General features: G+C 35.7%; 1 protein-coding gene across 2 annotated transcripts in view; it reads left to right on the top strand.

Moving 5' to 3' along the window:
- The window catches only part of UNC13C (unc-13 homolog C), a 162,720-nt gene that overhangs the window by 83,804 nt on the left and 53,852 nt on the right, over window positions 1-25,064 (top strand). For both annotated transcript variants that reach the window (XM_059823621.1, XM_059823620.1), the window contains 4 exons: window positions 2,354-2,422; window positions 3,805-3,894; window positions 4,929-5,057; window positions 19,305-19,438. In XM_059823621.1, coding sequence (XP_059679604.1) covers window positions 2,354-2,422; window positions 3,805-3,894; window positions 4,929-5,057; window positions 19,305-19,438 — 422 coding nt within the window. The remainder of the gene's footprint in view (window positions 1-2,353; window positions 2,423-3,804; window positions 3,895-4,928; window positions 5,058-19,304; window positions 19,439-25,064) is intronic.

Below are 25,064 nucleotides of genomic sequence, written 5' to 3'. Positions count from 1 at the left end.
ATCAGACTATGCTCAGTAAAGTAATTCAATCCACGCCTGGAAGAAAGTGTAAATCACAGAATCACTACGGTTGGAAAAGACCTGTAAGATCATCAAGTCCAACCATCAAATGCTTAGTTTTGTAAAGAAAATTTGCTCTGGATGCTAAAACAAATTTTGATTTGTAACAAACAGCGTATTAAGTACAGCATTCCTGCATAGTTTTTTCATACAGGCCTCAAATAGTTGAAACTGAATATTAGTTTGCATTTCATGCACAAGCACCTTTGAGATAGAACTTATTTCTATAAAACTCACTTTTTGTAGTAATAATACCAAAGATTGATTTTTCTTATTGTTGCTGAATCCTGAATGTTCTTAGGATTTGATGATACTGCTTACAGTATAAGCATAAATAGTCAAACAGTTACTTCTAAATACTCCTAAAGTAGTACTAACATTAGTATATTTTCAAATTTAAGGGATGTCATAAGTCTGTTAAAAAAATATTAAAATCCACTAAGTCCATTCAGTAATTTTTTTTTAGAGAAATATTTACTCTAAATATCAATTTATTTTTCTTTTAAATGTTAAGTCTGGTGGAAGTACACACATATAAATGTACCCAGGGCGGGGTCTTTAGTTTGGAGACAGCATGTTTTTGAACTGGAACTTTATCTCCTGCTGCTAGAGGTTTTCTTTGAAAGAAGAATATTAATATGGGTCCATTACTATAAAGTAAAAAAGCTTTATAGATTAAAAACACTATCAGAATATTTATGATTTAATTATTGTATTACCATGATAGCACAATATTGCTTTGTTCTTATTCAGGTTTTCTTTTATAAGCTAATCGATGGTTTATTATAGAATGACTCTATGTCTTTATTGAAACAAGGCTACTCTTTCAATGTTCCAGCTCTATTAGACTTTATTAGTTTGATCCAGCTTTTGAAATTTTGCTGGATTTTCTAATTTTTTTCCATTTTTCTAACAATCAGAACTACTTTTATCCTCAGATTGGACGGAGATTAAGTCCTCTTTCTGATGTTAATGCCAGTTTACCTTTGACGCAAATTCCAATCCAATTCATGGTTCAACAGATGGATGGAAAGACAGTAGTAAGCATCACTAATAGAGATTTGGAGCTCTTTTTTCAAACAATTGACTTATAGGCAAAATATTAGATTATTTTTCTCTCTTGGGTCAAAAGGCATTTGTTAGTGGATAGCGGCACATCATTCATCAAAAAGAACATCTCAAATTCAAGTCCTGAGGCTACAGCTGGGAAGGATTTGGCTGACTGAATATTTCAGTACAGATATATAACGTGACAAAAAAGTTCCCTTTTGATTGATCCCTTAAGGGAACTGTGCCAAATTAGTGGCTTTTGGTGTAGGTTAGTGCTCCACTGATGAGACACAGTGCACAAAGAACTCTATTTTCATATTAGTGCTGATCATATTTCAGGGATGGTGTGGATACAATCATGCATTCTGAGAGCTATCAGATCTTGTTACTTCCACAAGCCTGCTGCTTTCACATAGGCTGGCAAGGATTTCTGCACAATTTTGTGCAGTGGACTATGGAGTATGTTCTAACATGAAGATTGGTAATTAGAAGCTCTCATTAGTATTACTTGATAATGGCACAACTCAGCTGGGTATCTCACAGCAAAATGTTGTCACTGCACCTTCATCTATCAAGATAACAAGTTAATCTCCACATTTGAAAGAGAAAACTATAACTGCATAGTATTACTTAGCTTATTCTTACAAAACCTACTGTTTCTGAAGTATAATTTTCAATCATACTTTTACACCAAATTCAGCTGTAAATGAGAATTGTTTCTTACACAGTAAAGGGAGGGGGAAGTGCATTCTTCAAGAGTGTAAGCAATTACAAGGCAAATATAAAAATTTAACAGCTTATCTGTTTTAATAAGCCTTGCTAACATGACTTAAAACTTTGGACTTTATACTGAATTGATGCTGTTATTGGATTTTTGGTCAGCGACATCAGGCAATGCTTTTAAATTTCTAGATATTTTGAGTTATTTAACAATGCATCCATCATTAAGAAAGGAAAATGCTGCATAGGAAAGTATGTCACCTCACTAATGTATTGCACAGCTGCACAGTATTGAATGCATACTTGGTAAATCACAATATAGAATAGAAAGGGAAAATGAAGTGATAAAAGATACATTGCCTGGCCTTGAAACACAGGTATCTCAGACCATAATTTTATATGAAACAATGGAAAACAATCTATTTTTCAAGTAAGTTAAGAATGGAAAGCATCTTTCTAAAAACCCACCCATTACAGGAACTTGCAAATTCTTATGCAACATATTCTTGTTTTCTTTCTACAGAGGGAAAAGTTCATAAAACTGCTGGATCAATTGCACAATTCTCTGAGGATTGATTTATCTAAATACAGGGTATGTGCAACATATTCTATCTAGAGGAAAACCCAAATGTTTTTTTGTGTAAATATCCCTATGTGCTTTATCTGCTTAAAGAACTTTTAGAGATTAATTCCTCTTGTGGCATAGAAGCTGAAAATATTGAGTGCTGACATGAGACCCCAAATCCTTTGGAAGAAAATCTTACAGAATTTAAGCAGTTTAACCACAATATTTTTCCAATGTGGAAAAAGTTATTCTTTGCTTTCCAAAAGATAAGGCTGGGTCAAGGGATGAGCAGACATTCAAGAAAGAGTAGGATTCAACAACTTTGGTTAAATTAATCCATAACTTGATTAAGTTAATTCAACTGTGAATTACCTTCACTGACTCATGTTGTGCAAATTGCAGTTACTGCTGTATTTATTCTGAGAGGCTGACATCTTTGCTACAACTTCCATGCTAAGATCCTAGGAATGTTGAAAGAGACCTGACTGCTCATTTTTCTGCATGGTAGGAATTGCAGTTTCCTTTCTGCCTCATGGAAGCTCTTTCCACTGAGGTATGCTCCAAACCCAGCCTTTCAGGAAAGAAGCATGCACTGAACAACTGCCAGTTATCATACCGTTCTGAACTCCCTCTCTTTTTCCATTCTACTGGTTCAATGAAACTTTTGGATGATACATAAGCAATTAGGGCTCCATCAGCTATGGCTCTCCTTTCAGCTTCTAGGAATGGCAGCCTCCAACTCAGGGATTTCTCTGTCCATCTGGCCTGCTTTCTAAAACTGGAGGAGAAAGAGAATTTTTGAAAGAACCCCAAGGCATTAGAGGTAGTAGAAGTTGCACATCCTCAGTTTTTAAGACCATATCCTTCAGGCAGCAGATATGTTCATCCTAGGATCTTTTAATTTTGAAGAATGTTGTCCAGATAATATTGAAGCATGAGGATATTAGGCTGAAGTTTCATTAGTATGAAGCCATTTAAATAACACTACTTCCCATCGGTCTTCCTGTTAACCTAGAGATCATAGCAAAAATTTCATATATGATTTCTTCATTAAGCTTACTACAGCATTTATGCCTACAAGTGGTTATTATGGAGAACCCATAAATTATTTTCATTAGCAACATTTTCAGTCTTTTTGTAGTATTTTTTACTCCATTAATGTTTTGAAAATATCACAATATTTTAAATCATTCATATTACAAATACCAGGAGTATTATTAGAAGTGTTCCTATTCATGTCAAAAGGATACTCATCACTGACTTCCTCACAGGCAGAATTCAGGTAATGTGAACATTTCTAGTCCTTCCAAGAAGCATCTTTGTTTTCCTAGAGGACTTTTTTCCTAGTTGTTCAGGGATCTTACCTGTAACTCCAATTTCATATGATTCCTCTCTTCCTGATTCACCAGGATAATTTTCCTGCCAGCAATTCTGAAAGACTCCAAGATCTGAAATCAACTGTGGACCTGCTTACCAGCATTACATTTTTTCGAATGAAGGTATTATCTTTTATTTGCACAATTACTTTTTAAAAAAAAAAAAAAAGGTTGCCTTTTATTTTCTGGGGAAATCATACTCTATTTAATACTCAATCAATTAATCTCCTTCAGTTTTAAATTAAATCTCTCAAATTACTGAAGATCATTGAAGTAAAGTCATCTTATTCATACTTTGTATTAACAATGTGGTAAAAGCCATTATCTTTGAAAAATAAACAACTATTTTTTCCTTTTTTAACTACTATTTTTACATCTCCTGAAGGAAACAAAAAATTTACCTTTTTAATTAGTTGAAAGTCAAGTCACATAAAGTAAGCTCAGTTGAACATGTGTCATATAGAATATTGTTTTCCTAGTAGTATCACATGTCAAACAGCAAAATGGGTCTGATAACTTTACTTGCTTTAGTCACTCCAGATGTTGATATTTAGGTGGTCAAGTTTTGCAATATTTTTAGAATTGAATGTTACACATTGATATTACTGGATGAAAATACAGAAACAAATCACATTTGTCCCAATAGCATGTGATTTCACTGTGTTAGGCACTACATAAAGAGAATTTAAATAATCCATTAAGTTGAAGTTCAAATTAGTGTATCCTAAAGTGGAGTAAAAAGCTGAACCCTTTACTTCAAAAAATGAAGAGCTATTTAGCTGATGTTCTTATTCAGAGGAAAGCACATAATTATAGGGTTTAATTATTTCCTGAATAATGAAAAAACTTTTAGGTTTTCCATCTCTAGTGGAAAAACTTAAGATGTAAACCCTTGGGCACATTTGCCTCTCTCATCATATGAATAATTTCATTCAAATAAAACTTAGTGATACAATCTACTTGCTTAACTTAAGTATGTGTTTTAATGCATCTTCAAACTAAGGTCACCTTAAGTCAGCATAATTTAAAATATTTTTGTCATTATTATATTTCAACACTTTTCATCCTGTATTACAGAACTACATTTATTGCAACACTTGGAATTTTTGTGTTCAATCTAATTCTGACATTCTACTATTTATGAAATATTTTATTAGGTCCTTGAATTGCAGAGCCCACCTCGAGCCAGTACTGTGGTGAAAGACTGTGTAAGAGCCTGCCTGGACTCAACTTATAAATACATTTTTGACAATTGCTATGATCTCTACTCCCAGTTAGTGGATCAGGTAAGGCCAATATGAACTTGTTTCATGCTATTGCTCATTCATTATTGTTAGTTTACCATATGTAAATACAAGGCATTCCAGTGTTCCTTCATAACAAAGCACCCAGGTTATTTTAATTCTATTTATGTAAGAAGGAGAAATATATTATAAATAAACCCATAGATGGCTATGAGCTCTAAAATGTTTAACAAGATGAGTTTCAAAATGAACATGTTAACTCATCACATTGGACATGACTATAAAATTTTCCAGTGGCTTTAGAGAAGATGACATTAGATTAATTACTGTTCATTTAAGATGTGTAATTGGAAAATTATTTTTAAAAATCTAGTATTTCACTTCAGTAGCTTTAGAAAAGAAGCATTGTATTGTGCTGAAAATTATACACTGTCCTTCCAGCCTTGTATTTTAACACCTATGATACATACTTGGATCCAAGCTTTAATAACTGCTTCAAGAAAGCAGAGGATAATTCTATAACACTTCTTAATATTAGTCTGTCAGGCTAAACTGTCAATACAAAATAATTATAGCATTTGTCATATTCCAAATGTCATGCAAAAGCCTTGAGAATGCTTTTTTTCTATATGGCCAGAGTTTATTCTATAAGTAATGTTAAAATTAAGAAGTTTATATCTGCGAAATTATACAACTGTCTAAAAGGAGCATCACTGTTTTATCACATTACCTCTTGTTCCTTACTTTTGCCTTCTGGGAGGTACACTGGAAAATGGTATTTCAGTGACTATTCCTGCCTTGAAAAGAATTAGTTAAGTTGTTTGACAAATGCACATTTGCTGTGTAGTATATAATAGATAAGAACAGTCATACTACATGATATAAGACACCAAATTTTATCTGAAAGCTCATTTCACTTTGTATCGGGTTTGCGTGGCAAGGTTTTGGTAGCGGGGGAGGCTACAGGGGTGGCTTCTGTGAGAAGCTGCTAGAAGCTTTCCCTATATTCAATAGAGACAATGCCAGCCGGCTCCAAGATAGAACTGCTGCTGGCCAAGGCTGAGCCCATCGGTGACAGTGGTAGCACCTCTGTGATAACATATTTAAGAAAGGGGAAAAACAACTGCGCAATGGCAGCTGGAGAAGAGAGGAGTGAGAATATGTGAGAGAAACAGCTCTGCAGACCTCAAGGTCAGTGAAGGAGGAGGGGAGGAGGTGCTGCAGCCACCAGAGCAGAGATTCCCCCGCAGCCCGTGGTGAAGACCATGGTGGGGCAGGCTGTCCCCTGCAGACCATGGAGGTCCACGGTGGAGCAGATCTCCACCCGCAGCCTGTGGAGGACCCCACGCCAGAGCAGGTGGATGCCTGAAGGAGGCTGTGACCCCGTGGGAAGTCCACACTAGAGCAGGTTCATGGCAGGACCTGTGGACCCGTGGAGAAAGGAGCCCACGCTGGACAGGTTTGCTGGTAGGACTTTTGACCCCACGGGGGACCCATGCTGGAGCAGTCTGTTCCTGAAGGACTGCACCCCATGGAAAGGACCCATGCTGGAGCAGTTCATGAAGAACTGCAGCCCATGGGAAGGACCCACGCTGGAGAAGTTTGTGGAGAACTGTCTCCCGTGGGAGGGACCCCATGCTGGAGCAGGGGAAGAGTGTGAGGAGGAGGGAGCCGCAGAAACAACGTGTGATGAACTGACCACAACCCCCGTTCCCCGCCTGCCTTTGCCACTGATGGGGGAAGGAGGTAGAGAAAATAAGGAGTGAAGTTGAGCCTGGGAAGAAGGGAGGGGTGGGGGGAAGGTGTTTTTAAGATCTGGTTTTCTCTCTCATTATCCTACTCTGATTTTGATTAGTAAGAAATTAAACTAATTTCCCCAAGTCAAGTGTGTTTTGCCCATGGTGGTAATGGTGAGGGATCTCCCCGTCCTTATCTCAACCCATGAGCTTTTCATTATATTTTCTCTCCCCTGTCCAGCTGAGGAAGGGGAGCAGCTTTGGGGGGCACCTGGCATCCAGCCAGGGTCAACCCACCACACACTTGAATCCAACATATGAATTCCTGTATTTCAGGAGAGGGAGTTCATGCTATATATTCAACTTTTCTGAAATGAGAATTTAGTTTCTAATGTTGGATTCCTGTTACGTGAGAAAACATATCTCTAGCTCCCGAGCTTTGAACATAAGAATTTTTCACCAGCACCCATAGGCACCCCACACTCTGAGTGTGCTCGTGTATGTGTTTATTCTCCAACAGATTATATTGCAAGCTGAGTAGCAGTATAAATTAGTAGGAGTAGCTTCAGACATTACATCTATTTGCCTCATAAACTGTCTTGCTAACATTTACTCTGCAGCAATTTGATCTTGTCTGTTAAATATAATATGAGCTGTTGCTAGACTGCGTATCGCATAAGTCTGCAGAGTTTATCAGCAGATGCTAGCCATTTTAGTAAAGAGTTAAAAGTGAAGTAATCTTACTTCTGCAAACATTGTGATACCTGCAAAAGCTTATCTGTATTTAAAAATTTCACTACTTTTCTTGTAAATTCATAAAATAGTTTAGCCTGTCTATTTTAGTAAATGGTTTAAAAATGCAGGAATGTTATAGCCTTTCTGTTTGGTAAAGAATGTAAAACAAGTTTAAAGTGATGCACGTCTCCAAATTTTTTTTTGAGCAGAAGGATGGGCAAAGTCATTATATATATTTTTTTTTCTCTTATACAACTCTATTTAATGATAGAGCACTATGAAGTCCTGAAATTAAAAAATAAAAATAAAAAAAAAATCCACAAATATTCACTCAGCTGGAAAACTGAATTCACTCCATTTCACTGTATTTATATGCCTTTTCTATTTTTTTTTCAGTGAGATTTCCAGCAGATGAATTTGTGTGTAGAAACTTTAAGCAGACAAGTGTCTGTGGAGTTACGGTCACTAGCAAGTACAAGAAATTTTAGTGAAAATGTGCAAAAAGCAAAATTTAAAGTTAAGATAAATAGACGACATTCAAAATAACTCACCACTAACAGTAATCAAAACAATCACATATAATCTTAATAACAAATAGTAAAACTTTCTGTTTCACAGCAGGTGGGAGGCAATTCTGAGAAATATAATCTAACTAATCTTGCTTTAATAGAGAGATGAGTAAAATAATTCAAATTACTACCTAAATTCTGTATCAACTCTAGAGTTGTACAAGGAAACTGCCTTCTGCATTACCTTCTTATAGTTTGCTACCAATATATCCGTGTGTGCATTTAATTTTAGGAACAGCTAAGTATACAGCTTGTTGGAACCTATAGCTCTGGGGGTTTTCCAGTGAATCCTGGTGCACTGCAGACTGGCTTGTGGTATCACTGTTATAATAATGAAGCAGTAACCAATATTGTAATTAACATTTCATTAGCTTTGTGTCCAAACCCCTTAGTCTGATTACACCAGATTCCACCCTTAGGCCTTCTTCATTAACCATTCTCTTATCTTTGCTTGCCTCCCCATCAGATGAGGCTTCCTTCTCTCAGAGGGAGGGTAGGAGTTCATCCTGGCATGGTGGTGCAGCACAGGAGGTTCATGTTTTAGCTGCACAGCTGAGATTTGAGCTGTGAGTAGTGAGAACGGAAATCGATGAACCCCAAAGCAACAAGAAATGGTTCATATGTAGGTCACCACCTGCTCCCACTCAGGGGGAAGACTGGCATCTGTTGTCCTGCCGAGGCCCAGTGCAGGCTCAGGGTTTTACCACGGCTCATTCCTTGCCTGAATCATATTGTGGATTATGTTATGAAAAAGTGGAACCTAGACAGTCTACTTAAACAGTATTATTTCCATCTGACCAGAAGTGGTATGTTCCTGCGTGTTATATATATTATCTCTGTGTGTAACTTATGTTAACCAGCTTCTGCATTTGCTTTTGTCTACAACCTAAAATTCTCAAAGATACCTGCCACAGTATTTCTAGAAAATATGTTTAATGTCTGAATGTGTGTAATAGTCTGACTTTGGGGTGAAAATAGAACAACGAATGATAAAATTGAGGGTGCTCAAGCTGGAGTTTGGGGAAATCTATCACTATAAGAAGAGTAACAAGTAAATGACAAAATATGCTCAGCAATCCCCACTTCTTCTTTTTATTACTCTCTACCTTCATGTTAGAGAGACAATCACTGTTATAAAGCAAATATCTTGCAGCAAAGTATCACCACTGGGGAACAGCAGTATTTCCTGGGGTGAAGCATGGTAAGCGCTAACAGTATGCAAAAATGTCATGTTACAGTTTCATATCAGAATACAAAGAACAACCGATGACAAAAAACCAAATGAGTACTACAGGTAGTAAAACATGACATCTTGACAGTCTTACTGACACATATATTACTGTCCTCATTATTTGAGGCAAAGCACTCTGATGAGGAATTACCTAATTCCTTATGCAGTAGATGCAGTATTTTCTAATTAACACTGATCTGAGTGAAGAGCTAGCTGCCTTATGTTGAAGAAATAATGCCTTGAAAAAGTAGTTTAGGAAGCACTTTGATAACTTTCTGACTCAGTTTACGAATATGTCACTGTTTCTGTTTTCTTCAGAAAACAAAAAGGATTTGAAATCTTGGCTGACGCTTACAATGACTGAAGTCCCTTTGATAATTCTTTTTGCAGTCTTCTCCACTGAGTGAAACCAATAAAATGTAAATCAAACTCTTCCTGTTCTCTGAAGAGCTCTTGATCAGTACAAATCATTTAATGACTGATACCACCAGTATACTGGAAAAAAATACTGGGATACTCTATATTTGACACCTGCTCAGCAGAATAGTATTGAAATTCTACCTGATTCTGGAGACCTTTTCTTTGTCTGTTACTCAGCTCTGTGTGTTGTCACAGTGAAGCATGGTGCAGAAGACCAGGAGCTAGCAACAAATTAACTAGTTCTGGAACCAGATGTTACACAGCTGTAGCAGCACAGTGCTCTTCCCTTGTGATTTATCTCTGCTTAGAGGTATAGCACCTTAGGTCAGGTTGAGAATGTACTAATAATATCCCAGTTTTTGGGAATCATTGGTATTCACAAGATGTTGTAGATTAGCATGTGGATGGACCTATGCTTTGAGAGCTGGCTCAGTTTTGCTGTACTCATCTGTGAGTCCCTGGTCACTTTTCCAGTCAGGATTTGGGAATCCAAGCCACTTAGTTGCTTTTGAAAGTGTACCTCTTTTTCTTTAGTAGAAACAGCAAAAAATTGGTAGATTATTAATTTCTTATAGAAACACTGTAAGAATTGAATCACAAAGCATGTGATCTGTGATCTCCAAACACATTCAAAAGTACGAAGGGGGAAATAAAGTTGTGCAGTAATGAAAGCTATTTACCCCAGGGAGTCCTATTTTTCAGGCATGCAGACTTCAGTGCCAAGTAATACTTGTTGTGAGGCACTTTGTTATATTTACATACCACTATAGATGCCCTGAAAAGGTTCTAACTTCTTCAAATCTGGCATGCAGAGGGTACTTAGAGACCTCTCCTTATGTTGTAGCATTGTGTTTGATGGGCAGCATGTTAGCCACAGTAACAGAAAAACCTTTGATAAAGTACTTTAGAACAGCAGAAGGATGCATTTTTGCTGTGATATTTCAAACCCCATTCTGAGACTTCTCTATCAGAGAAAGACCAATTCATACAGATAAAATTTCTTATTAGAAGCTTGTCTGAGAACAGTGGTTAGAAAGTAAAGAGAACAGCTCATCATCCAGTGGCAGCAGAGATCTAGTAAAAGAAAAAGTAGGAAAAGCCATAGACCTTCAACCTTGAACTAAGGAAGGGTAGTAGTATTGTCATCAGAAGAGATAAACAAACTGGTTTGTTATCCAAAGCCTTATACTCTTCAAGTGCTTATGTTAACTGTAGGTGCATAGCAGTGAACTGTGGTCAGTTAATGTTAGATCTCCAAAAATTAAAATATTTTTCAGTGCTGAAATCTGAATGCTGGTAAAGGTTGGTTATTAATTAAGAACAATGAGCAAAATAAACCTGAATTTTACCCAAGCCTTAAATACAGATTATCTCATAAGCAACAGAAGTCTAATCAATATTGATTTTTGTGAGATTGCGGTTAATTCACAATCCAGTCCCTTTACTTGTGAACATACTCAGTGCTTTTAAAAGTAGTTCAGATGATAGCTCTTTGCAAACAGTTTGCCTTTTTTTTTTTTTTTTTTTTTCCCAGGTTGGACATGATGATCTTACAGGTCTTTTCCAACCGTAGTGATTCTGTGATTCTGTGATTTGATTATTAATTGATCATTATTATTTAATTATTTATACTAAATGATTAGGCTATCCTTATATTCCCAGAGAACAATATAAGCTTGAGTGGAATGTCCATATTCCTGTGTTATTGAGTCTCATAGCTATGAGGGTATGAAAACTTGAACATTTGTATGCAGTTGCTTCAAGTCCAATTTGTGTCTGAATACTGGCAAAAGCAATTGCACATTGAAATCTGACTTTCCTTAATACAGCTCCAAACTGATTATCAGTAAACATTGACTTGGAATTGAGTGAAATACTGGCAATTCTGAGATGTGTAGACACAGATTTCTGCATCTAAGTTAGTGACATACTTCCTCTAGGTTGACGATTATGGTGTAATTAATAGTATAGCAATCACAGGACAGGCATCAATTCAGGTATGCAAAACCACCTGGTGTCCCGATTACATACTTGAGTTGAGGCCGAAGTCAGCCTCCTTTCTATCTAGATTAACATGACCATGCATGTATTTATCCATGCTGTAAACAGACTTCTGTTTCCAAATAAAATATGCTAATAGCTAATGTCCTCACTACTGCATTTCAGTTCTGTCCTTCCCGTTTCACCTCATGTTTCTGATCACATTGTGGCCAAAAGATTAAGAGCATGAGGCTGGCCATGCCACATCAGTCAAAAGATTCATCTGGCTCAGCATTCTGTCTCTGATTGTGAGCAAAGCAGACATCTTGAGAAACTCCCAGTTAAGGAAAACCTTTATAAACTGTATAAACTTCATCTCATATATTCATTCCTTTAATGGAACTCATTCTGTATCTTTCATAAACCTTGCTGTCCTTTTCTGAGCATTTTCCAGTTCTGCTGTTTCATTTTCAGGATGAGGAGAAGGGGGAAGAGGCTAGATTTGTACACAGCATTCAAAATATGATCGCCCCACAGAGAGAGGACGTAGAATAAGCACGTTCTTTGTTGTGTGTTCTGTTCTGATGATTCTTCACGGTTGATTTGATGTCTTTGCTGCTTTATCACTGCATCAATGTTTTCATGGAAATGACTATCATAACCTTAAGTTGTCTCTCTTGCGGCAATGGTGAGCTCAGAGTCCCAGTGTAATATGCAGGAGACAAAGCGTGTGAGCCATACAGTGGTCTTGACTGCTGTGTCCTTAGATTAGGAAAAAGAGTTTGTGAGACAGTGTTAGAACTACCCTTCTGTCCATTGGGTCAGAAAGCTTCTGATTTACCTTGCTGGAGCTGTACATGACTCATCTAAAACATCATTGTTTCTTCTTTCTTTAGCAAGCAGATTTGAATTTTAAACCTTGTAAACAACAGTGTTTGAGCCGTAGTCGTTTGTAGACTGTTCTGTATGTTATAACGTTCAGAGTGTTAAGTATGCATGGTATGCAGTTAAAAAGGAAGGGGCTGCAATGGTTGGTAGATTTTTCTTAAAACTTGAAATGCTGTGTTTTACAGTTTTCCAAAGTAAGAGCAACATATCTATCCTTTTGATTTGTAATATATATTATATAACATATCATATATAAAATACATTATATAGCATAGAATATATAGAAAATACATTTTAAAAGATGCATGATGTTATTGTGAATCCTTCTTTCTTTACCACAGTTGTCCTTTAATGTAGATGCATTGCAGAGAGCAGGGTATTATTACAATTAGACTTCCACATTCTTAAAAATATTGCAGTGTAGACATTTCAGGGCAGTATGAAGGTTACGCCGATTGCTGCAAAGAGTTTTCAGTAAGTGAGGGGCTCACCTGGATCTTCCTCCACCTATACCCTGCATAAGCATAGTGATTTTGGGAAGGTGAGGCAAATCAAACCACAGTAGCACTTGGCTTGCCACTCCGGAGGAGCTATGCATGTTACACTGCCCTGAATGGGTAGGACAATTAGATCGGCTCCGTTCAGGCGTCGGTCCTCAAAGAAAAAGAGTGAATAATCTTAATTAGAATTTATCTAAAAGGATTGCATTCCATTTCAGTTGGTACTGGAGAAGGGTGGATGGAATATGGTTTCTGTTTCAAATATGAAAACAGTTTAGGAGTAACACATATATCATGCAATAGCACTGCTCTGGGGGTACTGGTTCAGTGAAATGCCTCACATGTTTTGAATGCATTTTGAGTGTCTACAAACAGTTTCTGGCTTTTGCCTCTCTAAGTAAATGCTGTAAAGCTGAATTTTCTTTCTTTACATACACAGAAATAAAAAAGTATATAAAATAATACAAAATCATAAAAATAGGTGTGTGTAATACATATAAATGTTTATATGCGTGTATGTTTATATATATAGTGCATATTGTGTATTCCCTGATGATTCTTAACCTCTTCCAAATTAAATAATATTAACTAAGCAGTTTAAAAATACAGAAGTACCATTAAAAGTAATATTTCATCATCTACCACTGGTCTATAAAATTGCACTCTGTAGCCTCATACTAATCAGGGCTACTGCCTTGGTTTCCCTTCAGCTTCCATTCTACCATTATTTATGTAGAAAATATGATATTTTGAAACTTAGCTTGGGGCTTGGATCGGACATAGTCTTCATGCAGATTAGTTTCTGAAATCATAGGACTGGATTTATCAAAGTTGCCCCCATACAGATGTTGTGTAGTGATTGCACAGAACATAACAAAATAAAAACAAAGCAAAATAAAACCAGACATTTGTCCTACAAACTGGTAAAATCAATGATGAAAGAAGTTGAAAGCCCTGTGTTCCTCAGACCAGCCTTTACAGATTTGTCTAAGGGTAATACAGATGTAGATTTTAATCCTGCTTCACTCTGTGTCTGAGTTTGCTTTCTCCACCCTCAGCCAGTCTTCCAGAGTGCAAAATATGTTTGCTTGTCAACAGTTTAGCCTTTTTTTCGTAAACTCAGAAAAATCCCTCTACGTTTTATCTTTTTCTTTAAGAGAATATCAAAATTCCAGCAACTGGTTTTGGTGCCTCTGTGCCACATGATCCGTTGTCTGCATATGAACTCAGGTGACTAGGAAATTGATAGTAAAAGGAAATTGAGAAAAACACAATTTAGTGCAAGTAAAGAATTTGTGTTGATACATATCATGAAATATTCCTCTTACTCACTTCCTCTTTCTGATTTTGATGTATTCTATGGCAAAAGACAAACAATTATAAATCACCTGGTTTGGATCTTGCATTAAAAAAAAGCCATAGAATCTGCAGTATTTCCTGTGTTTGTAAATCTTAAGTGAATAATGACTTCTCTTTAAAGTTACTTTACTTATAAGGTGTTTGCAATTATCGAGTTTTCCAAATGAATTACAATGCTCTCAGTAAAATGAAATATCCTTTAATGAAATATATTACAAAATACATGAAGAAGGATCCATTAGGTTATCTCTCAGTTGGAGTTCCAAAATGACCAAAACTGAATTAAGAGAGCTTTGCCCAGGCAAGCACATCTAACTTTCTGTAGCTCTACAAAACAATTGGAATTTCTTTTCTCTGAAACTGACTGAAATTTTATCCAAAACAGCTTAGTACACTTGATACAAAGTGAGGAACTAATTGTGTATTTTACATTAGTCCTATGATGCTCTTTGGGATTTTCTTTTCCAACAGATGTGGGATCACCGCTGAAGGCAGTCATTCTTGGCATTGGCTGCTGTTGGGATTTTACCCTATTTCATGTGTTCCAAATAAGTTTTCACATGTCATTAACTAGTGTTAATATACTGTTGTAGGTATTTACTTAGAACTGTCTATTAGCAGTAAAGAGAGCATTCCCTGCGACAAAGAATTAATAAAATGACACACGTTTTCAGAATGCATCATAAAATCTAATGCCTGACGATCAGATTTATGATCTACTGAGTAAATTCAGTGGACATAGCTTCTGTATAAGTCAGGGGCGTTGGCTGAGATCAAAACCAAAGAGATTTTATATAACCGATGAGGTTTTAATTAAAGGAACATTTGGAATCTAGGATTCTTAGCAGTACATTCCTAATCTAAATCTAATTACATGTCTATAATTGCAACAGATTGCTTTGTAAACTTTTCTAAGTGATAGGAAATGAGTAATAGTGAACTTCAGTATAATGATCAAAAATTTCCCATTCTGGCAGTCCTGAGCTTGTGTCATCTTGGAGAAATGTGATGAGAACGTATAATTTTCAAAAACAGAATCAGGCAAACAACTATATTCATTAGTACACAAGCAATCACATTTACTCCTTGTGCTGGTTTTGGCTGTTTCATGTAGTCAATTTTTCTAAAATATTTCATTATTTAAGTTTACCACTTCCATGTTGTTGCTTGACATTTTTGTATGGTATACTACAACTTTAGAGTCATCCTAAAGACAAGAAGCAGCTAAACAAATTAATGTGAGCATATAAAAACCCGCACTTGTGATTTTAGCATGTTCAGTGAACTATGTATCCACCAAAAATGAAAGACAGGCAACTTCACAAAATAATTCTTTTTAAAAGTCATGAATCATGAACAGTATCTGTTAACTAGTGATTTTGTGGTCTTGATAGATTAAGAACTCATGTTCCTCTTGACCTTTTCAGCTGTACTTTTTTAAAATCTCATTATCGGTATTATCCTCTATAATGATAAGCAGTATTCAGTGGCTTATATATCTTGTCACTGTATTTGTGCCAGTGTGGCACTAATTGGGTATATCAGGTATTTAGTTCATGTTTTTATACTGACAGTTTCTTTCTAATGGATATAACTTGAGTGAAAAAAGAAAGTTACTATTAAGTGGAAAAAGCTTATCTTGATAATAGACCATATAGTTAACCATGTTTATACTCCAGAAATTTTGTGTGTGTGTAAATTGTTGTAAGCATATACTTTGCTTATGTACAAATTAATCTAATCTCGGCATTTTAAAAGGCCTTTCCACAACTGCTGTATAGACTGTAAATACACTGTAGCATGTAAGTGCATATGGTATTATTTCATAAAGTGAAAGGATGCATACTATTGAGAACTGGTTGGATATGGGACCACATCACAAGACTGAGACATGAGCTATTATCATTACAGTTACAAAATTAGCGCAGATAAATTTATTTTGAGAGAGACACAGAGAAGGAAAAAATTAACTTGTTTTTTCATTTAATAAGAGGGCATTCTTACTGACTGTTCACAACAGACTGGTGGTGAGCCCATGTTACCAAAGCAGACTTCAGCAAAACTGTAGAGAAATTAAACTTCAATGCCTCTAAAAGGGTGTTTCATTTCATTAAGAAAATGTTAAAATGTAATTGTATGATGCTGTGCTCCCACTCACTTTTTCTGCACTGTTATACAGCTTACTATGACTCTCAGTTACGCTAATTGAAACATTTTCAAGCTAAACAAATTGTATCACTGAAATTTTTGGATATGAAAATAGCTCTGTTTCAAGGTAATTTTTATTCCAAGATGGAACTTTCTGCTGTCAGTTTTGCAAGTTAGCAACTAATCAATGTCATCAAACTTCCAACATTGTTTTACCTCATCACAATGCTTCTGTGAAGGCATCTGTTGCCAGAAACCACATAAATAATAATGCCAGCAATAATAACAATGAATGTAAAAACAACTTGAATGATTCTGATCATTTCTAACCCATTAGTTAGATTTTAGGATAAAGAATTGAAATTACAACTGGTCACGGGCAGGGTATGCACTTTCATTTCAGAGCATAAAACTACATCTGTTAATGTGAGACTATTTAAAAAATCTCTGGGGATTTTGAAAAAAATCATCTTGTTTTTTAAGAGATTTCTGTGCCAGAGAATTTTTGTAGAAAGCACTTCCTTGTGCAACTGTTACTTTGTAAATTAATTACTTTTTGCTATCTATATTAAAGAAGAGAATTTCACATTCTGTGATTCGCATTTACAATCATGAAAAGCTGTCTCAGCTACGTGTCATTGCAGGTTTTTTCTGCGAAATATAGTTCTTGGATAAGATGCTGGACTAAATGTGAACGGGCTTTGTCTTCTACAGCTGCCTTTCAGTTGGTTTGGCTTAAACATGCACTAGCTTCTGGGAAAAAAATGGTATATTAGAAATAAATCTTTGATATAGGAACAAGGTCTTTAAATAAAAGTATAATGTACACGAGGGAAAGCCCTTGTGAGTGACATTAATGTTCCAATATTCATTTCTGTTTTGAAAAGCACTCTGGTTTGCATGTGCGGTTGTAAATTTCCAGTGATACTAGTCACGCCATCCATTGTAACTACTTCTGAGCCTCATCTTTATTTCAGTTGCTTTAGAAACTGAAGTCGTAGCATTTGTAGATCAGCTGAATGCATAACAGTGTGATTAATGATACTTTTCTAAAATATTCCACAGTGACCACAAAACCAATTTCAATTAAGTGTTGTTGAAATTCCCTTTCTGCCATTCTAAATGGTGTTAATAGATAAAAGTTAATTGAGGTTAAGATAACATCTAATTAATTCACTATGACACTAATATAGTGTTGTATCTATTCAAAGAGTTATGGGGTCTGTTGAAGTGGTCATATTTGGAGTATGAATGAGAAGTACAGGGAATATATGTTTAAACTTGCAAGAAAAATAAGCATGTTTATTTTCTCTGACTTACTAGTTGAGTGAAAAGACCCCTTTCTATCTCTGGCAGCTGTGTAGAAGAGACCTAGCATGTGCAGACATACCTCTGCGTGGCAGAAATTATGTGTGTATGTGTGTGTCCATACAGAGACAAAAATACTTGTTTTCATATTTGGTTCTCTGCAGTGGAGTTATTTATTAGATAAGAAATCTGATCCTTCTGTCAAGCAAAGAACTGAAAAATACTTTTGTCTAGGAAACTGTAGACTACGAATTCATAAATTAAAACTGTAGAGACAACATCTAGCTGCAAATGCACATTTCAGTGAGATTAAAAAGTATAAAATTCTCAATAAAAGTTTCTAAGTGGTTAATATCAATACATTCTTACAACTATACTTATATATAAATATGTAACAAAAGGTGCAAAAGGCAGGCTTTTAGTCAGGAGGAATAAAAAACACTGCTTTACTTACCAACTTTTAATTAATGACTGGAAAGTCTTGTTGTTAGTTCCTCTGATATATCAGCGTGTCATGTCCTTCCTTGTAATTATTACAAAAATGTAATGGGGTATCCCAGGTTGTCTGCTTTGGATGTGAAACTGGTTGCAGTCCTCTTCATTTACAAGGAGTATACAAAAATCCCATTTCCCTGTATAAAAAAGGAATCAAACAACAGACTGGGTTTGCTCACAGCTTTAAAATCCTTGGCAAGGCAATACTTTCACAAGCCTCCCTTTTGGATATTCCTGTGTACCTTTTCCTAGTATTTTCATGTGGTCAGGGATTATTTTTTCCCCCCTCCTACTTTGTGGTGTTTTCCTCTGCCTCTCTTAAACACACAGTTTGTGGTTCTGCCAGTCTATGAGTCCCTGGAAAATCTCTGTGCAGAATACTTTGGGTAATAGCTTTTTTCATTTTGGGTATTAAAAAATAAAGGGAAATTTAACCACTTCTTCATTTAGAGCGAACAGCATAGCAGCTGTTAGGCCCAATAACTTCAGTGTATAATCCAAAACAAAACAAGAAATGTTTCTCATCATTGATTTGTTTGGTATTTATTGTATATTGGGTATAAAAGTTCTGCCCCAGCAGACAATTTTACTTGCACTCAGTTTCAGCACAACAAAGAATTTAAGAATGTATTTAATTAAAGTGTGGACATAAACTAAAAATCAAGTCTCTGTTGATCATCTTTGCTGACCTGGCTGTCTTTGCACTGTGTGTGGTTTTTGCTATATGTCCACAGCCAGGTACAATCTGTCATACAATCTACTCTAAGTTGGATAGACAATCTTTGTCCAAAATTTCTGCAGATTCTTAATACATACATAAGACGTAACATTTCCAACCAAGTCATAATCTGTAGGTGGAAATCCTATAATATTTTCGTTAATTTCTCTAATATAAAATATATTCAATCTTGTTTTAACAGGGTAAGAAACAAGAATTTCCTAAAGAAGAACAGGGACCGACAACAAAGAATTTGGATTTCTGGGCACAGCTTATTACATTGATGGTCACCATCATAGATGAAGATAAAACAGCGTATACACCTGTCTTGAACCAGTAAGTAATTGCTTTCCCCATAAAAATTGAGAATAATGGATTTATTAAAATAAGGGCAGGAAATACACCTGAATCCATAGTTGTATTTTAAGTATAATCTAGAGATTTTTAAAAATACAGAATATAACATTGACATAGTTTGATAAAGACTTAGTGCTCTGACCATGGAAAGAGAACCTTTCATTTTAGGAACGCTAAAGACACACATGGTATTATGAACCTTCTCAGAAAGTTATGTAGCAAAATATTATACAAGAAAAATAAATGTATAGACAGAAGGGAAAGTTCAGTGAAATAGTGTGATGGTATTAATGTTATTATAGTATCTTGGCACACAAGGTGTTCAAATCATGCTGAGACTTTTTTAGGCATTATAATAGAGCTTTAGGGATGTATTTGTAAAAGAATAGTGAACTTCACAAAAAGACCCTCTCCAAATTTATGACTGGCTAGAGAGAAAGCCTAGCCAGGCTGATTTGAAAATTTAAAAAATGGAGAGCCATATCCTGGACTTACGAGAGATGGAAGTTGACTTCTCAGAATTGAAGATGTAACAGGTGAGCAAGGTATATCAATAACCAAGACAAGTTGAATAACTTATGGTTGATACACTAGTAGAGAAGAGAGCCAATTGATAAACACAGAAGGAGGAGATAGAGTGCTGGGTTTTGAAAAGGAAATGTACAGAAGAAGTGCAAAGGAACATATTTCACATATTAAGCCTGGAGAAACAGATGTCGTGCTAATTGAAATGTGATATGATGAAGGCCTAGGGAAAAGTTTTAGCTCTTTTAGCTCTTTGGAGCTGTTTTACAGAGAGATTCTAGAAAGTCTGGGCCCAGTCTAGCTGTGATGACTTATGCAAAAGTTGAAATTGAAACGTATACCCGTATTATGGCTAAACAATTAATAGAGGTATCTGTAGTGGCATTTAATGGAATGGTCTGAAGGGGAGTAAGAACAAGCCTGTTTCTTTCAGCCAAAATAGGGTAGATACTGAAAGGCACTCTGTATATGGAGCTGTGCTTGTTTGTTGGTAGAATGTACCATACGTTTTATGGACCCAGAGTATAATTACCAAAGACACCTTCTGGTGATAACCACAAGCTGGAATGTCTTTCATTGCCTTCTGATTCCTTCCTTTCCTTTAAATAAATGAAAGATGGTTTCAGTCATGGATAATAAATATCTCTTTGTTCAATCATTTCCTGCACTGACCTGAGGAACTGCACTGAGGAACAAGTTCTTACCCTACAAAGGAAAGAAAACTCTTTTCCTGTTTACTCCATTTATACAACTTAGCATGAAGTTCCTCTATTAACAAAAGCTCAAATTTTTGTCTGACTGTCTGTATAATAAATATACTTATTATAAAATATGTAACAAAAACAAATACATAGATGTATTTCATTTCAGTCTTTTCATTGAAATTAAACAAGAGTAGTTGGAAGTTAATTATCCTAAACATTGTTGTAGCTATATTCTTAGGCAAATGTGAGGGAGAAAGGAAAGGGATAAATAATAAGGTTCCTCTGGGGGGATTAGGAGATTCCCTAAAGTATAGCTGAGTGATTGTGTAAGATGCAAAAAGAGAATCAGGAGTGGACAGAGTGGGGACAGATTAAGGGAGATAGTTTGTGTGTGTGTTTTCTCTCCTGTTTTCACTGTTGTTTGGGAAGTGGAAGGGTGAACACAGGCAATAAAATGTCTTTGAGAAATAGGAGACATCAGGAGCAAGAGATGAAGAGGCTGTGGGTGGAAAAACTGTTCAGAGTTGCTTTGGATAACTTTTTTTTAAAAAAGAAAAGCTTGTCCTAACCCAAAAGCAGCATGTAAAAAGTGTTGAGAAAAATTGCAGGCAGCCTCTTCCCCCTTGCTTATCCCAGAAAAGAAAATGGATGAAAGGAAACTATAAGTTGAATGTGTAAGAATATCGGAAAACTATGACTCCTTATCAGAAATATATGGCCATGCAGTGTCTCGGAGGAATATTCAGGCCTATGTCCATTTGAATCCTGTTGTAGAAATGAGGCTACTGAAGATCCCCAGGAGAGCTCCAAGCATTCTGATGAGTTTTCACAATGGTATAATAGTGCTCAGAATCTTGTTCCTCAACCAGTTTTGGAAACCCTGTGTTTCTATCTACCTTGGTGGCAAAAAAGGTGCTGTGATAGAGCAGTTTGAACTGTATCAGATGATGAATCCAGATGTAACGGCAAGCATTGCAGCAACGGAAAGACCATACCAACCATTCAGTGGGAGTTGTGGGGGAAACCTGCAGATCTTATATGACATAAGAAACTTGACAAGTTTGAGGGAAAAACCTGAAGTCCTGTATTTAAGGTGTAAAATTCTTATTCTAGTAGTTAAAACAATGTAAAATGTGATTGGTACCTGATTCACAATCAAATCTAGGACTTCCTGGCACTTGTCGAATATGCATTGCACACACTGCAAGACAGCAGAAATTGCTATCAAAATAAAATATCTGTTCAAGTAAAAGGAACAACAAATCAAGAACGAAATCTTCAACTGAAATATGCTTGTGCATTTGGCAATTGAGATCTAAACTTTCTGCCTCTGCACATGTTTAGTAAAAAGCTTTCCATTTAGTTGTATAGCACATAGAACAGTTAAGTGTGTTGGTGTAATAAATATCTAAGAAACAAGACGGCTCTGGTGGGGCTTTTAAATTTTTTATTTACTGATTCTTACATCTTTGCAATATAAGGATCTGTTGTCTTTCCTCTATGAGCACTGTGTGCTTCATACTCTTATTTAGCACTTTGGTACTACTTTAATACTTTATAGTACTGTGGTTTAGTGAGTCCTGCAGAGCATATTGAAATACTGGCTTAGCTAGCCCTTGGAATTTTTAGTCTCTATCTGATAGCTAAAAATCACTTTTTGAAAGGAAAATTAAAATCATAGTTACAATTCAAGAACAAATGCTATTAATGTTGTCTGAGATTACCAGGTTTTGGATACCCACAAAATTATCTGATTCACTGAAGAACCAAGAAGTGATACCACTTATTATTTGTGTAAAGAAAGCATAGATGGTGTTTTAGAAGAGCTGGTCAAAGATATTTAGAGAAAGTACTCAAATGTGAAATAGTATTGCAAAATCTGTTAGGAACTTGTATTTGCAGTTAGCGATAGGTACTTGGAGCAGTGTCAGCTCTGTATTTTTGGAGAAGACATAGTGAATAACCAAGTCAAAAAGAATGTTGGGGTGAAAACCAGAGCCTACAAGAGATGGAAAAAGTGATATGATTAGCAAAATTAAATTCTGAAAGTTGGAAAGCGTTAGCTTAAAATTTAAAAAGGCAAGATAGATTAAATGTTGCAAAAGGAAATAAAAGAGAGCAAAGAAAAATTGAATACAATGGGACTGAGTTCTCTTTGCAGTGAACACGGTATTTCTTTGAAATATGATCTGGGCATTCAGAAAGATGATCCAAAAGCTTAAGTTCTTTTCCTGACTGACATTCACCTGTCATAGGATCTTGAGCAAGTCACTTCTACTTTGTCTTCTTCCCGATTCTCTGTCTTGTCTTTTTAAACTCTGAGTTTTGAAGGTCAGTGATTTTCTCTTATTACATATTTTAAAGTTCCTGCATAGTAATTTCTTAAACCTACCAGAAGCTTCTAAGTGCTACTGTAATGCAAATAATAAATTATATATTATTATTATTATTATTATTATTATTATTACATGAGTAATCTTAGAAACATGAGTAACCAAATTAAAGTAAACTTGACTACTCATGCATAAAGCTATCTCTGAGGAAAATTGTGTCAGGAGGGGTGCATACCATAGCCATAACAATTAAACTTCCCCACAGGAAAAAAGGCTCGCATTTGTATATAGTAGGTATACACCTAAACTCTTCATCAGTGTTCTGCAGAGTAATGGAATAAAGCTTATTTTCTTGTGTCAACACAACTCATATGAATGATGGGATAAAAGAAAGCCGTGAATCAGATGTGGAATGGTTATTTCTAATGTGTGAAAACAATGTTTGTCACGGTTTCCATTGTGCATACCTGTCTGAGCTGGGTGGAGCTGCAGTAGCAAATATCCAAGCTTATGAAGGCAGCGTTGAAAACTAGAAGTTTGCTTTGCTTATGGGATTCCACTTACCACCAGCTCTGATATGAGTATTTCTCATAAAGGCAAAAAGTGGAAAAGCAATGGTATCATGGTGTGGAGAAGGGGCTGGGATAGTGCTGAAGCTGGAGTTCTGTAATTACAATGTGATAAGCAAGTAGTTTTACTTTCTGAATCGGGATTAAATTATCTGGAAGTCAAACTATTAACCTGTAGGAAACTTTCATACAATAAAGTCTAGCTGAACCCTGGCAAGCTATGTGATGTCATTTCTAAGCTTGGAGAAGTGTATTTTATGGCTAGTATCGCAACAAAATGAGATTTACTGGCATATTAGGTACCTAGTTCATTAGTACGTTAAATCAATTTCAGTGGTTGAAAATGTTGATTAGGTTAACTGTCCACATTACTAACCTACTTTGGACAACTTAAAAATCTGTTATTTGAGTCTCTGATGAATACATCTACCTGTATCATAGCTGTCATGAAACAAATTAATTACATGTGAAAAGTAAAAGTTTTATACTAAAACACAGTAGGCTTTCTGTTGTATGATTATTTTTGTCGCAGTAATCTCCTGCTAAGAGGTCACTGTGTTGGATAAAATGTATACAGGATGTAGGGGAATGGCAGTCAATCCTACAGGGCTGTATACAAAAATGTATCCATGTAATGATAAAATTGCAAATATCCATACCCTAGGCATTGGATGGAAGGATTTCATTGGTATGTCCAGTTGATGGTTATTCATTAAGTTTATATTTCTCAGGGACACAGAAGTTGATATCTCTGGGTGTCAACTTTAGATACCTAACTGAAGTCAGGTGGGATGAATCAAGGATGCTATATAGAACTACAGTAATTTAAGCAACATAGCAGAAAGATAATTGTAGTTAGTGTGCATATGTTTTCACAAGTTAAAATGTATACACATATATATACCGCTAATCAAACAAATGCATTTTTATCAAACTCAGCCTTGCATTATGGACAACTTTGCGTTATGGACAAAAGACAGTGTCAATGTTAAATCAACTTTTAAATACTTCCTCAGAGCAACATTGTCGAAGTTCAAGTGTGGTGCTAAGAGAGCACTCAGACTGGACTGGAGGTAGAGGAATCAAGACAGTTACCATTAAAATACATCTGAGCTTTTGAACAATTAATTTTGTGTTTAACAGAATTAATACTAAGTTCTGTAACTGAGCAGCCATTAGCATAATGAAGGCATATCAGTGATCTGAGCTAGCAATTGCTTTGTATTAAAGTGACAGAGCTAATGAGCTGTTTAAGTACTTTTTCTTTGTAGATATGATCAGGGTCAAATATGTCTGTGGAAAGAATTCTGGAAAGAATACATTACTTAGATTATATTGCTATCACCTTAAAGTTGCACATCATTCTTATTCTTTCTCTGTCAATAAGAACTTTAAAAATTCTTACATTTTTACAAAAATCATTACAGAATATTTTCTGAATTTGATTAGTGCTTCAATAAAAGGTCAAAAATAC

Source organism: Gavia stellata, chromosome 13 (assembly GCF_030936135.1).
Source record: "Gavia stellata isolate bGavSte3 chromosome 13, bGavSte3.hap2, whole genome shotgun sequence".
Classification (NCBI taxonomy): domain Eukaryota; kingdom Metazoa; phylum Chordata; class Aves; order Gaviiformes; family Gaviidae; genus Gavia; species Gavia stellata.
This window is presented reverse-complemented; position numbering and strand designations above follow the sequence as displayed.